This window comes from Crinia signifera, chromosome 19 (assembly GCF_055691185.1).
Source record: "Crinia signifera chromosome 19, ASM5569118v1, whole genome shotgun sequence".
NCBI classification, from domain to species: Eukaryota; Metazoa; Chordata; class Amphibia; order Anura; family Myobatrachidae; genus Crinia; species Crinia signifera.
The window spans coordinates 125,305,031-125,320,099 of NC_139226.1; the positions used below are offsets into that span (position 1 = coordinate 125,305,031).

General features: G+C 45.0%; 1 protein-coding gene across 1 annotated transcript in view; it reads right to left on the minus strand.

The window, feature by feature from the left end:
* Positions 1-1,200: 1,200 nt before the first annotated feature.
* Positions 1,201-15,069, minus strand: part of PLEKHN1 (pleckstrin homology domain containing N1) — a 44,243-nt gene continuing 30,374 nt past the window's right edge. Inside the window, exons 8-16 of the mRNA XM_083163278.1 lie at positions 14,015-14,095; positions 12,570-12,645; positions 11,670-11,824; positions 9,587-9,781; positions 7,740-8,000; positions 5,077-5,208; positions 4,747-4,977; positions 3,333-3,381; positions 1,201-2,464 (exon numbers count right to left, since the gene is read on the minus strand). Of these exons, the coding sequence (XP_083019404.1) occupies positions 2,244-2,464; positions 3,333-3,381; positions 4,747-4,977; positions 5,077-5,208; positions 7,740-8,000; positions 9,587-9,781; positions 11,670-11,824; positions 12,570-12,645; positions 14,015-14,095 (1,401 nt within the window). The 3' untranslated portion in view covers positions 1,201-2,243. The remainder of the gene's footprint in view (positions 2,465-3,332; positions 3,382-4,746; positions 4,978-5,076; positions 5,209-7,739; positions 8,001-9,586; positions 9,782-11,669; positions 11,825-12,569; positions 12,646-14,014; positions 14,096-15,069) is intronic.

Below are 15,069 nucleotides of genomic sequence, written 5' to 3' on the forward strand. Positions count from 1 at the left end.
GAGGTACTTTTTTCCTAGAGCTGTCTTGAATTTGCCATTTTGCGAATTTAAATTATTTTACATTTGAACTTTCTTGTATAATAAGACTATATTGTCGAATTCGGTGATTTGATTGAAACCAAATACTTGTGAATGGACAATGACAATAAAGTGGATATAATCTAATATAATTGAATTGTTTCCTCATTCTTTAACTCTATACAAAATATTAGGGACTAATAATTTCAGAACTATATAGAATCGTCATTTACTTAAAGGCAAAGCAATGTGCAGAAAAATGCTGGGATATGTATAATAAGTAGCCACCATACTACCATGTAGTATAACCGTTTGCATTTTGGTACTTGTGTATTATAGCGGCGCCCCCGATGTACATCGTACGATGAACGTATCGCATCTCATGCCATGTACCCGATGGCATGCGATGCGATTTTGACCCCCTATACGATGAAAAATCGTATAAGCACCCTAAAGGGTGCTTTTGAGCACCCTAATGGGTGCTTACAATGTTAAATGCACCCCCACGCCACCCCCCCACTATAAACGTGAACCCGAAGCGTGGCGAGCGCAGCGAGCCCGCGAGGGGCGGCGGTACGCGTCCTACGACCTTTTCATACCCCCACTATCCACGTCGGCGTGGAGTTGAGAATAGAATAGTGTGGCGAGCGCAGCGAGCCCCGCGAGGGGACGCGGATACCTTCACAGGTAAACGCGTCCCTTCGCGGGCTTTACAGGTATCCGCGTCCCCTCGCGGGGCTCGGTGGCTCGCCACACTATTCTATTCTCAACTCCACGCCGACGTGGATAGTGGGGGTATGAAAAGGTCGTAGGACGCGTACCGCCGCCCCTCGCTGCGCTCGCCACGCTTCGGGTTCACGTTTATAGTGGGGGGGTGGCGTGGGGGTGCATTTAACATTGTAAGCACCCATTAGGGTGCTTAACATTGTATAAGCACCCATTAGGGTGCTTATACAATGTTTAATCGCATCGCATCGTATGGCATTGTATGCCATGTACAATGGCATACAATTTGAAAATTGTTTGCCATCGCACACTATCGAACGATATCGCGTCGCATCGCATACCATCGTATGCGTTATGGTATGCGATGCGATGCGCGCCGCCAAAATACACAAGTACCTGCATTTTTTTTTTTAAAACACCTATTCAGGCGGAACTCCATTGAAAATACGACAGCTGGAAGAGGTCAGATTTTATTTTAAAAGTTGACGGTACAACGTTATCAAGAGACTAAAAAACCCAGCCCTCCAAAAACGACATTCCATACAAACTATATATACAGTCTTTAAACAGTGCAACCATACTTAATAAATACCGCTTTACGTTAAATAGGATAAACAAAATGACCCTTTAAGCCAGTATAAAAAAAAAAAAAAAAAAAAAAAAAAAAGGTCCTCGTGGCCTAAATAATAAACCAAATATTAATTAAATATACTTTACAAAATAACAGTTTCTCAGTGTAAACTAACCACCATCCTATCTATTGGTACTCTGACGCACAAAGCAATATAGAGAGAATTTCTCTCGACTACGAGGATAAGAAAAATCAGCACCACTACCGTACTGCAAATGTCATTTTTACTTCTTTTTGATGCGCAAAATGTGCTCACAGCCAATGAGGCTTTCGTCCAAGGTCTGTAATAACCATGGATTATGTTATAATCACAGTATACGTATTGATTCCTGTAAGAGTTCCATACATTTTACAGGACTTGCTACAGACGTGTTTGTATTTTGGGTGGTTTTCCAATAGCAGGAAGTGTTTCACCCTTGCATGAAGGCAGCTTGTGAAATCAGGGTGTATTCTGTGAGTCAGACGTTAGTGATGGAACGAGTTGGGGAGAGTTGTGCTAACCTGTGTTTAACAAGACACGTGCTTTGGGAGTCTGTATGCAGGAAACGATTTTGTATCATCTACTCCTGACACAAACGGCTTCATGTTTTCATGTGCAATATGAACGTGAAAATGTGAGCGATATACATTTTGTTCAGTATTTTGTTATCTAGAACATTGTTTTTTTACTGAGAGAAGTCCAAGAAGAGTGCAAGGGAAGGGCCATTAATGAGTGCCAAAAAAACAGAGAATTGGCAGTAAGCAGCACATTTCCTGCAGGGTTATGACCCAGTGTAACGGAAAACAGCAACACCGTCCTTCCTGATTGGTCAGAGATGGAACGCGGTTCCACCTCTTGCTGTATTTGGCAATGTCAACGAGGTCTCCATTACAACCAACGGCTATGCACAGCCTTGCCTTGGATCCCAGGGAATACATGCCCCGGGAAAGGAGGTGGGGAGAATCGGGAAAGATCTTTCTCCTTGGCTTCATAGTCCCAAATATTGTCATAGCTAAGGTCACTCTGGAAACTCTGCAGCTCGGCGTAGTCGTGGTCCAAGGACTCCGTCTGTAGACTTCCCGATGATGGCAGGTCAAACATGTCTTCCACTGGAAAACCAACATTGATAGATGTTACAAAAAAGAACTCAAGAAGGAAACATGTAAATATCTGTAATTGTATTACGGACGCCACAAAAGAACGCCAACACATACAGATAAAATCCATCTATTTATCATGCGTTTACCTTCCCACTTTATAATTAGTGAGAAAATATGCTCAAATGAATGATTTGCTGTATAATATCATGCAGAAAGTCTTATCTCTATCTAAATATCCTTCTATTAACCAGAGTTCAGCAATCACAGAGCAGAGGCAGCCATTTTGTGCCAACATAAAAACAAACAAACAAAAAAAAAACATACGGTATAAATACTGTATTTTTTTTTTTTTTGTTTGCTTGTTTTTATGTTGGCACAAAATGGCTGCCACTGCTCTGTGTTTGCTGAACTCTGGTTAATAGAGGAACCAGTATCAATGCTAGGGCATTTTCTCATGGACGTTAGCTCTGTAACCAACATGGCTGCCTCCACACTGAAGTGCGAAACTCCAATCATTAGTGTTGGTCAAACATTCCTGCCCAATCAACACAAAATAAAACATCCAATACTAACTCTCCCATAGATCGAAGAACATCTTAACTTTAAGGGACAGCACATGACCTACAACACCGAAAGCCTTTGTAAATAGTTCCCTTTAAACTTTAAATGACTCCGCATGGAACAGTTGATGTCTGGCTGGCAGGAAGAGAGGCCGGCCTACAAAACACCACTTATTGCAGCATTTACAGCACAAAAATAAATCTATATCTGCTTAGCCCGATAACTGGAACTGATCTACCACTGATGTGTGAACTCTCTCCCCAGTTGCCCTTACAGAGTCTGGTGCTATAACATCCTGACAGCTTTATTACATTACCTGCTTTGTTTCTGTTAGATAAAGCAATTTCTTCTTTTACAGCGGATATCTAGAAGGAGAGGATGAGAGGATGAAGCAGGTTTACTAGAGCTTGGGAAAGAGTCAGTAGCCACAGTATCACGTCTGGTTCTAAGTTGTGCATATGGGTCTATCATTTACAGGTATTCCAGTGATTTATATGTACAAACAGATAAATACAGTATTTATACATACATTACATTCACATACTGTAGTGCAATAGGGATACGGTCATTGGGTCATTGAGTCGGCATGGGGTTTTTCACTGTTTTTTGAGCGGACGTGCTGACAGGCGGTATTTCATGCCCTACCATCCGCTAGGGCATGGTGGGAGAATAAAATAGTGTGCTGAGTGCAGCAAGGCACAGTGCCCGAAGCATGGTGAGGGAATACGGTGCATTGGAAACTGTGTCCATGTCGACTGTCGATATTGGGTTAAAAAAAAAAAAATCAGTGAAAAACCGCAGGTCGACCTACTGCTTATGTTGACCTATTGACCTAGCCCCATGTCGACCTAACGGTGTCGACCTAATGATTGTCGACCAACTTGCTGTAGGACCAAACGATCCCAACCCATGCAATACAATGAGTAATTTCTGCACATACACAGAGCTCTACACCCCTGAAGATACAGGCACCTCTGGTTTGTTACTATTCATCAATCAATCATCTGGGGTTACTCAATACCGGTCCAAAGAGCTGCGCAAACCTTCAATGTTCACCCCCCCCCCCCCCAAATGGTCACTCATTTATTTTCCTACGTCATTTCGTTCTCCCAGGTGCACCTTCCAACTCTTTTCCCCTCCCCTAGCATGTAAGCTCTCATGGCAAGGCCTCCATCCTCCCTCCCTAGCGCTATCCTTGCTTTCAGTGCTCAGCATGTACTAAGCATAGAGCCTGCGGTACATACTGCCCATTACCACATCTATACACAAACAGCATGCACTTCTATTTGAGATTAGTCACGCACAAGGACAGCTCTCCCGATAAGAGACGGCTTTTGTGATGGGATGTCTGGGTTTTGACCCAGGGAGTCCCTCCGCAAATGGCGGGCCAGGGGGTGCTGGGAAGGATCTGATCGGATCCCTCTCAGGGGAAACTGTAGAAAGAAGCCCATAGGCTTCTATGGGATAACACGCGACCGCATCCAAGCCCCGTAATGCATCATATTCCGTATGGAACAGCAGCCAAAGTCCGGAAATGCACAATGCGTTTTGTCATATAACACCCCCTGAAGAGATGCTTCAATATGAAACGCATAGGTTGTGACAGGACTTGTTACTTCAGAGGTGGCATTGGTCCATGGATCCTGCTGGTGGCTAAGTGACCTGTCTTGGCTGGGTATAGTGGTAGTGGGCAAAACCAGAGACGGGTGACAGCAGAATAGAGGACTTACACTTTTAAAGAAGGGAGTCTGTGTGGCTGGAACGAGTCTGGAGTGCACGGACGTGTCCGGCTCGCTGTTTCTGTGCAGGATGGGCTTCACCAGCTTCTGGCTGCCCCTGACTGGGTGGGAATACTTCTTCTGCAATTCCAAGTGTGGCTTGTGGTTCACATTGAATGATCCTTTGGTCTGTAAGTTTATAGCATGAGTCTCAGTGCGGTTTGTGCTCAGATTTCTCAGAATCTGGAAGAAATAATAATAATATAAATGAAAGAAATAAAATAATAATGACCGCTTACACCTGTCATACAAAAAAAAGTCTGTGTTTGAGGGGAGACCTACCTCTTCCACAAAAGTGCTGCTGGATTGGCCGGTTGGCGTGTACGGTTCGGCATACAATGGAGACTTTGACAGAGCCTGACTGTCCGATGCGGAGGTAGATTTCTGTCTGTCTGGAAGGCTCCACCTGTTGAGCTGAGCATTCACAATAGATGAGTAAATGAAGGACTGTTTCAGGAGCATAACTTTATATGATTGGGTTTGGGTATTGTCTCAGTGCGCAGATAGTGCAGCTAGGGTGGATACTCTGGAGTGTTCCTCAGCACCCCAAATCGATCAACTGGATAAAATACACAGTGAGGACCCTTCACCAGCGCACCAGATATATAGAAAAGGAACTTCCCTTATTGCTTCAGGGATGTTCTGGTTAGGAGCCTTGAAAAAGACCCCAAATCGAGTCAAAACGCGTCGGGTGAACCCTGGTGAACTGGGGATGGCTGTGTGGCCTGTGTCCTCCGCAGCGTCCCCAGCCCCCCCTGCTCCCTCCACCGCCGCGCCGCCCCACTAGTGGTCGGACATGCAGCAGGTCTGACCACCCGACGCAGATCCGATGCGCACGGGACCGCACATCGGATCTGAGGGGACATCAAAACTAGCCGATTTTGGTCCGATTTCAGCCAGATCCGACCGAAATCTGACCAAAATTGGCTAGTGTATGGGGGCCTTAAGCCTTAACAAGAGATAAATGTAAGTGTGATAAGGAGAGATAAACATCCAGCCAATCAGCTCCTTGCTGACTTTTTTCAAACACAGCCTGTAATGCCCCTTTCAGACCGCACTTTGTAAACGGTATATTGCCGTTTTTTTACCGTTTTAAAACGGTAATCTGTGCGGTCTGAAAGGTGCAGGACCACTTAACCGGTTAGAAAATACCGTTTTTTCTAACCGGTTAAAATGCAGGGTCCTACCCGTTTCAGAACCGGTATTTTAGGCTCAAAATTGGGTTCTGAAACGGTATTTAGGACCCAGCCAATGAGCTGGGTCCTAAATTCAGCACAGTGAATATTTAATGAGCGCTCATTAAATATTCACAGCACTGGAGCCGCCCCGCGCCCCCCCCCCCCCCCCCCCCCCCCCCGCCCCGCGCGTGTCGACGCCCCCCCGTGCAGCCGGTACCTCTGTTGTGGATCCCGGCACTGCAGTTCTGTATGGTCGGAAGCACTTATGAAAAAAAGTGTCTTTCAGAAAATGGCTGCCCCATAGGAAAACCAGTTTAAAAAAACTGTCTTTCGTATGGGGGCAGCCATTTTCCAAAAGTCACTTTGCGGGGGGGTGTCGACACGCGCGGGGGGTGTCGACACGCGCGGGGGGGAGGGGGGAGCTGCACGGAGGAGAGGGCTGAAGGCTGCACTGGCTTTGACCCTGTATTTGGAAAGTTTCCAAAAACGGGTCTGCCAGTGTCAAAAAATCGGCACTTAAACGGTAATATACCGTTAAAGAGCTGCGGTGTGAAAGGGGTTTTATCTGGCAGACCCGTTTTTGGAAACGTTTTCAAATACAGGGTCAAAGCCAGTTATGCGGTCTGAAAGCAGCATAACATGGCAGTTAGCAGGTGATTGGCTGGACGTTTATCTCTCTTTATCAACCTCTTGTTAAGGCTTAATACATCTGCCCCATTTTGTCCAGTGCACCATTCTTTTGGAATTTTATTGTATACTTTGTAAAATTTGTGTGTATTAAAACTGTATTATGCTTGAACCTATCAGAATATTAAAGAATCAGCAGCATGAGGTGAACTTCCAACTTTCATTTTTGGTGAAGAAAATAAATCTTTTCAGAAGGAAAAAAAAATGTATTTCGCCGTAAACCTTACCCTCCAATTAAAAAATAAATAAATAATGAAGCATGCATGGCAAAAAACAAGTCATGATCAGCTTAACTGTACATAACATGTATGAACAATACGATTACTATATTAAGCCATCATTAGAGGATTAGGTTTAGTAATTAAGTGTATTAAATATCACGTGTATAATGATACTCTTGGACTAGGGTAGCCTTTATTAGATAGGGTTGTGGTAAAAGGCTGTTACCAAGTCAGAATTTTCTGATTGGCACCTTTGTGCTCCTCTGAGAACAGAATAATTATTTCCCAGAAGCCATCTGCTTCATGCAGCCTATCACTGCTGCTAGCCAGCAACCTCATTGTGCCAATCAGCTGCTATCATTTTACACAACCTGTAAAGTGACAGAAGAGTATTGGTTAATATTGTTTCTGGGCGGAATGTACGGATTTGCTGTACATCCCACTGATACTAATCGCATATGTAATAAATAGGACAGCTTGTCCAATAAGAGTTGTCCTTTGTGATCAGCGCTGGTCACTGGACTTTGGGTTTATGACCCAGAAGTCAGTCTACGCATGCGCAGAGTGACTCGCCTGCCACAGGGGATGCTGGGAGAGAATCACCTGACAGCACAATGCGAAAAGAAATTGAAGTGATAAATTGTCTGGTACTTTATCACTAACCAATCAAACTGTCCCTTTTTAAACCCAGCCTGTAACTTAATAGTCAGGAACTGATTGGCCGGTGATAAAGTACCAGGCGCTTTATCACTTCTCCTCCCTTATCACTGCTTCATACATCTACCCCTCAAAACATGCCCACAATCCGAAAGATGGACAAATCAACAATCTGCGCGGAGCTATAGCAGCCACAACCTACCAACATCTGAGGAGTAACTGAAGAGTGTGTTTGAGGCGTTTGATAAGAGTACGGCTCCTTGTATAATGGGGATAGGACATCTTCACTAGGAGTCTCTGGGATAAGACCAAATGCTGTATTTTCCAGGTCATAGCTGTGCGGCATACCGGATGGCATCTGCAAACACAGGCTGGTTTTTCCTTTTGACCCACGGACACTGCCACCTCTCTGAAGATCACTTGATCCAGGTGGTCCACTGGGCCAGTTTGGATTTGCCAAACACTGAAAAATAAGTGAATTAAATAATTATTTCCTCAAGCAATAAGTGTGGTAAGAAGCTGAAGCCCCTCTAAGTACAACAAACACAGGGAGGGCGTACAGAGTCCACACAGATTTGGCCTTGGTCAGGAATTAAACCCTTGGCCGCAGTGCTGCGATGCCGTAACCACTAGACCAACAAGCTGGCATGTACACATAGAAAGTATATGGGAACAACATTACATTAAGTTAGATACTAATCTGCATTCACGAAGATGAGTCGCGGAGGAGGTCACTTCTCTATCAGATCTAAATGCCAGGTCGCACCGGGAGTTTGAATTTAGGTCCAAACCATAGGAGACCCTGCTTTGGCCCCTTTCCCACAGGTGGCTTATTCCCCGGTCGGCCACATCTCCGCACAGGTAGGAGCTGATTGGCTGACTGTTTATCACTCTCCATTGTATCACTTTTGAAGCTTAGAGAATCTGGCCCTCATTTCAAACTGAGCAAAATGTCAAGTCGCAGTGCGTTCGTGTGCAATAATTCGGGACTTTGCTGCCAATATGAAAGGGTATTACTGTAGTACCAGACCCTATTTCACACATTTAAACTCAGTTCACTTGTGATAACTTTTACATTTTCTTTCAGTTTTATTTTGGGCAGCCTGAGCCCTGACCTATCTGATCAGACACTGACACAAGGGCACATAACGGTCATCTCAGATACAGACGTATTGTGCCCTCCCATTACAAAAATACATCTTCAGATTTATCAGTCACACGCTGTAGTGAATGAACCGGAAACCAAATTAAACTGTTTCTGTCTGCATAACTGTACCCTCGCGATAACATTTGCAACTATCAAAGGCAGCACCCCATCTGCTTATAAATGGTCATTCCAAGATTAAAGATCTCTATTTCAGCTTGTTTTGTATTGACTATATGGTGCTGATGCCAAGCATGTTCCTCTCCTCTCTTCAAACTTACTGGGACATCCCTGGCCATAATACAGTGTGTTTCACGGTGTTACGGTTACCTAGGAGACCGGTAGCCCGTCACTTTAACTTTGATCTATTACTAAATATGCAGCACTCTGGAAAGATACTACTGCTAAAAATGTATAGGTGGATAGTAAAGTATTATATAATATTTATCTAGCTAAATACTACTGTCTACTAATACTACAAGATTCACCTTTATAATATATTGGGCAGCTGATACTAATTACAAATGTGCTCTCCCAATAAGAGCTGCCCTTTGCGATGAGTGCTGCTCAATGGACTTCTTGGTTTATGACCCGGGAGTCAGTCTGCGCCAGCACAGGAGGATGCGCCGGCCACCAGGGATACTGGGAGGAATACGAATGGATCTTTCTACAGAATGGATGAGCAAAGTAACCCATAGGCTTCTGTACGGTAACACCAGCAAAATCATTGCAGGGCTAAGTACATAAAGGAGATGCTGTAAACACCCTGAAAACTGGATTTTTACAACATGTTCCCATTAGTAAATCCCGCCCATAACCCGCCCTAAACTTTAATTGGTACTTCATTAAAAGAGAAAATTAGGTCCCCAATTGGCACAGTTATTCATAAATACTAGGACACTTACATGAACTGGCTCTGTGTACCCAGGTGATAGGGGATCCTCCTGCAAGGTCTGTCCCCCTAGTATGGCGTATGACTGTTGATCAGATCCCTGGGTAGTGCTGATAGACTGGTAGCTTGAGTTGGGCAGCTTCCCTGGTGTTGCCCAGGATTTGGTGCGACCATCGGATGTAAACGAGCTCCGACAGCTGGCAGTGACCTTTAGAAAGCAAATGCCCCGGTCAGTGAGAAAGGACAAGTATTCGCCAGTTTCATAAAGACAAACAGGATAAATACAAAGCACAACAGCGACCCATCACATAAATACTAACACTGCAGGGAGTGACATGGGTAGGGCACCAAGCAGTAGCTGGTCTTAGTGATGCTGCATCTACTATATGGGCGTGCGGACAGTAACAGAGGCACAGATGTCACAGTGGGGCAGATGTTTTAAGCCTGGTGAAGAGATAAAGTGGAGATAAACTGAAAAGGTGATAACGCACCAGCCAATCAACTCCTAAAGTTTGACATAGACTGCTGTGATATCTTGCAGCAGTATACGCCCAGCTGATCACCTCCGAGCCGCTCTGGACCTTCCCAGGTGGCAGAGTTACATGTGATCCATGACAGATTGCAGAGACCCCTTTTTCCTGCCTGGCCCTCCGGCATGAGGGAGGACCGAACCAGTCGGACCTGACGGGGCATCGCACTGACCTGATTTGGGCCGATGTCTCAGCCCATTCTGTCAGGAACAGGTAAAATCGGCCCAAATTGAGTTAGTGTATGGGGGCCTTAACTGTCAAACACAGCTGATTGGCTGTTTCGTCATCACCTACTTTATCTCTTCACCAGGCTTATTACATCTGCCCCAGAGAGAGGAATAGAAGATGAGTGCAGCATAAGGATACACTGAAGAGACAACAGAAAGGGTAATATTAAAATATACATTACATGGGAAAACTCGTCAATAATGATCATAAAACATTTTCTTGTAAATCTCATTATATGGATTCATTTATACCTATGGGAGGTTTATTGCTTTTTTTCCGTGACTGGTACTTCTAGACTTAATATGGTGGCATCACTAGGCGGGTGCGGGGAGTGCGGTCCGCACCAGGTGTCACCAGTCAGTGGGGTTACACCAAAATCAGCCATGCTGCCGCACACGCCGCCGGTTCTGTTCTGAGGGGAGAGAGAAGAGCGCATTGCGGGTCTCTCCTTCCCCTCACTATCCTCCGCCGCTCCAGAGGGGAGGGGAGGGGAGGGGAGGGGAGGAGAGCGCCCTGCGCAGGGTGCATATCTCCTTCCCCTTCACTGTGACTATGAGTCTGTACCTGTCTGGGCCATCAGCCAATCCGAGCTTGCGGGCTGGCTCCTGATTGGCTCAAGAGCCAGCCCACAAGATATGATGACACATTGCCGCCGCACCGTCAGGCATTGTGTTCACGATATCCGGCCTTTAGCATGTTATGTAGAAAAAAAGTTGATACACACACACCAATAAAACATAAAACCAGCAATCCCTGTATCTATGGACAGATCTGTGCAGTGAGTTGCATGATCACATTACACACAGGGAAAAAAAAAAATCTTACGAGGCAGAAAAAGTTCTTTTTACACAGCAAACAATACCTGTAGGTCACTGAAAGGGCAACATGGCATACAATCCCTGCCTTTCCACACAGGACACCAAATTCATGTCGAACTGCAGCAGGAGATCACTGACACAGTTATATATCAGTAATCCATGGGGATATATAACCAATGCAGGAATGAAATGCACTTCATTTAGAATAAATCCTATTTAGGCGGAAGCCCATATACTATTACCATAGCCTTTTCTGGCAACAACATTCGCAAAAAAATATTTGTAAAGGTTTGGGGAAATTACGATATTTCTGATTAAGTCAAACCGATATCAGAGAACAATAGCTTGTACTCATTCTGACAACGTCTGGGCACCTTTACAACGATCTTTATGTACAGGAATGTGTGTAGAATGGCCTCTTAGTAGATCTAGGCATTTTCTTTATGGAATATGAACAGCATTGGTTACCAACTTGTTAGTAGGGCCTGGTCTATGCTTAGCGATGGGGGAATAAAAGTACCTGCTCCTGTGGTCCGGAGTGAGATCCACAGAAACTACTGGATGCAGACAGCGAGGAATCCCTGTTTTGCAGCTTGGCGCGTTTCAGCTGTTCTATCCACTCGTCGTAATCCTGCTGAGTGAGGCAGATCACCCGGATCGTGTTGATGTACCTTCCTGAAATGCCAAAGAGGAGACACCATGTTATGTCATGACCAGGCCCACTTTATACAGAAGTCACCATAACTTCTGTAAGGTATTCTTTAATGCATAACCGTTCCGCAGAGATGGGATATTTAGGTTACATAGCAGTGAGTTTAGTCTTTAAAGCAGGGGTGGCCAAACCGGTCCTCGAGATCTACCACCGGTCCACGTTTTCCAGGTTACCTAGCTGGTGCACAGCTGAAGTCATTACTAACTGTCACATTCCCCAGATCACCTAGCTGCTGCACAGCTGTAGTCATTACTAACTGTCACATTTTCAAACCTGCTGCATTCATTCCTATTATAGATCCACAGGTTGCCTGGAAAACATGCACCGCTGGTAGAGGACAGGTTTGGCCACACCTGCTTTAAAGTGTACCTGTGTACCCCTATCAGTGGGATGAACCAATAGCGAGCTTATCGAAGCATTAGGGTCATGTGATATCACTGAGGCACTTTGTACCTCATGTCTCATTGAGGTCACTGATTTATAGTGTATTTTTGGGTCAACTACTTGTTCAGATCACAAAAGAAAATAGCTAACTTCACAGTGTAGGCAAAAGGTAGACTTTGAAAACAGAGAAAATATAATTAGAAGATAGATTTTGTAGCGTTCATAGGACAAAACTTGTCGGGGGTCATACGCATATACAGTACTGTAAAGGAAATACGCACCACAAAGCTAAATGACATTATATATATATTTTATATCCCCTACCTTCTAATAGAAAAGACTTCTTCTGCTTTTCTTTTTCGTCTGAAGTCACCTGTATGGCTTTGAGAGGTAGTTCTCCCTGTTAACACAGTAAAAGAAAATGGCCGTCACTGTAAGACATTTGCAGACTCAGTAGCACTGCAGAGTGATGAGCGAGGTGCGAAGGGGTTAATCGTTAGTACCACTTATAAAGAGGGTGTTATCGCTACTTGGAAAAGGTAATTTTGTAATTTAAAAACTTGGCTTCCTGTTCCCACACACACCTCTCCCAATAGTGCAAGTCCGCTTCTCACTCGCGCTGACTCACAACCTGTTCTGCAGCACGCAGGCATGTACACGCAGCTCCGACCGGCTGATGTGCACCAGCGTAATACAGAAACAGGACATTGTCATAAGCACTAATAGGACCGATTCCGAGGTGGACCTGCTGCATCCAATAGCAGCTGCTGTCAGAAAGATCATGTGCATATGCTAATGTCATCTGTCCCCGTGTGTACCAGCGGGTGATGGAGAGTACAAAAGCATTTTACGTGTCTGTAGACAATGCAACTGCGTCCGTGGTTCTGAACACTACACCTACATTGACACTTGCAACACCCCTATGGGACGCGGGATACGGTCATTGGGTCTTCAGCAAGTTGTTTGACAAACATTGGGTCGACACTATTAGATCGACATGGTTCTAGGTCGACATGGGTCAAGGTAGACATGTCATTAGGTCAACACAAGCATTAGGTTGACAGTGTCTAGGTCGATAGGTGAAAAGGTCGACATGGGGTTTTTCACTGTTTTTTTAGCCGACATGTGCCGACAGGCGGTATTTCATGCCCTACCATCCACTAGGGCGTGGTGGGAGAATAAAATAGTAAGCCCAAAGCAATGCGAGCGATGAGAGGGGATGCGGTGCATTGAAACCTGTGTCCATGTTGACTGTGTCGACATTCGGGTAAAAAAAAAACAACTGTGAAAAAGCCAATATCGACATTTTGACTGGCGACCTATTGATTGTGTCGACCTATTGACCTGCTGAACTAAAGCCATATCTACAAAGACCCATGTCGACCTTGTCCCATGTCGACCAAACGATCCTAACCCTGGGCCGCTAAGCGTTCCAGTCTCTTATGCATCTACACACGGCCTCTGTGGCGGTGTGTTCAGTAATGGAGCCGCGCTCTTTGGCGCAACCCATGACAAATGGCCTTTCTCGGCAAACTAGGAACACCAATGGCTGTGCTCCACAAATGCCTCTAACAGTGACTGCGTACAGGGGAACTTATACCCCCCCGTAAGGGTTTTTTGGACTTTCTTTACTGTATATTCTTTACTCTCTCCGAAGATGTAATATTAGTGCACCAAGATAAACATTGTGAATTTAAGGTCTAGTGAGAACAGAAAATTAAATGCCTATATATACACAAATCAGTAAAAAATGTATTAATGAATCTTACCTTAAAACAAAGGTTTTTGCCTTCTTCAGAGAGTATCACAAGAGTAGACGGATACAAGACCAATAATCTTTCATTCAGCTCCTGTGATAGAAATAGGAAGAAGTCGTTAACTCGATTTACGTGTCTTTTGCACCTTGTGTGTGACGTGAGGATTGTCACTCACCAATCTAGTGAAGGAACAATCTGTTACATGTACAGCAGTAATGTGACAGAGATGGGATTGATAATCTGATGGCTGCATGGTCCGTACACACTGGGAGTATTTGCCCAGCGATAATGGGGGAAATCACTGGGCTGACAACCGCTCAGTGCACACACACCAAGCGTGTAGAGTTTTTCGCCCATTTTAGTTATTTTCCCCGGAGTGGACGCTATGGAAACCCGTCCACTCATCTGCTGGTAATTCCAAAAGATGAGTGACCAGGCCAGCCATGATGTGGGAGTGGGCAATAGAGGCCCCGTACACACGGGATATGGTCATTGGGTCACCAGCATGATGGAAGACAAGCATTCGGTCGACACCATTAGGCCGACATGCATTTAGATCGACTTGACTTAAGGTCGACAAGGGTTTTTTCACTGTTTTTTGAGCCGAGAGGCAGTATTTCATATCCTACCATCTACTAGGGTGTGGTGGGAGAATAAAATAGTGTGTCGGGCATAGCGAGGCCCCGTGCCCGAAGCATACCTTACCCATGTCGACCTAATGACCCTGTCGACCATACCCATGTTGACCTAATGACCATGTCGACCTAAAGTCATGTCGGCCTTCCTGCATGTCAACCTTAACTCATGTAGACCTAAATGCATGTCGACCTAATGATCCATACCCGTACACACTGAGCAGCTTTCCAGCTGAAAGCAGCGCAGACGAGTAAACCGAGCTGCTTTCAGCTCAAAGTGGCCCAGTGTGTATTGGCCTTTATGCTCTCAGTCTTCCAGTGATGACAAGAGAACGCCTGCCTGGGGGCCAGGTCTTTTGTAGGACTCCGTAAGGTATAAATCTATGGGTTACAGGTATCAAAGCTTGATAAAGTGGAGAGATATACAGTACT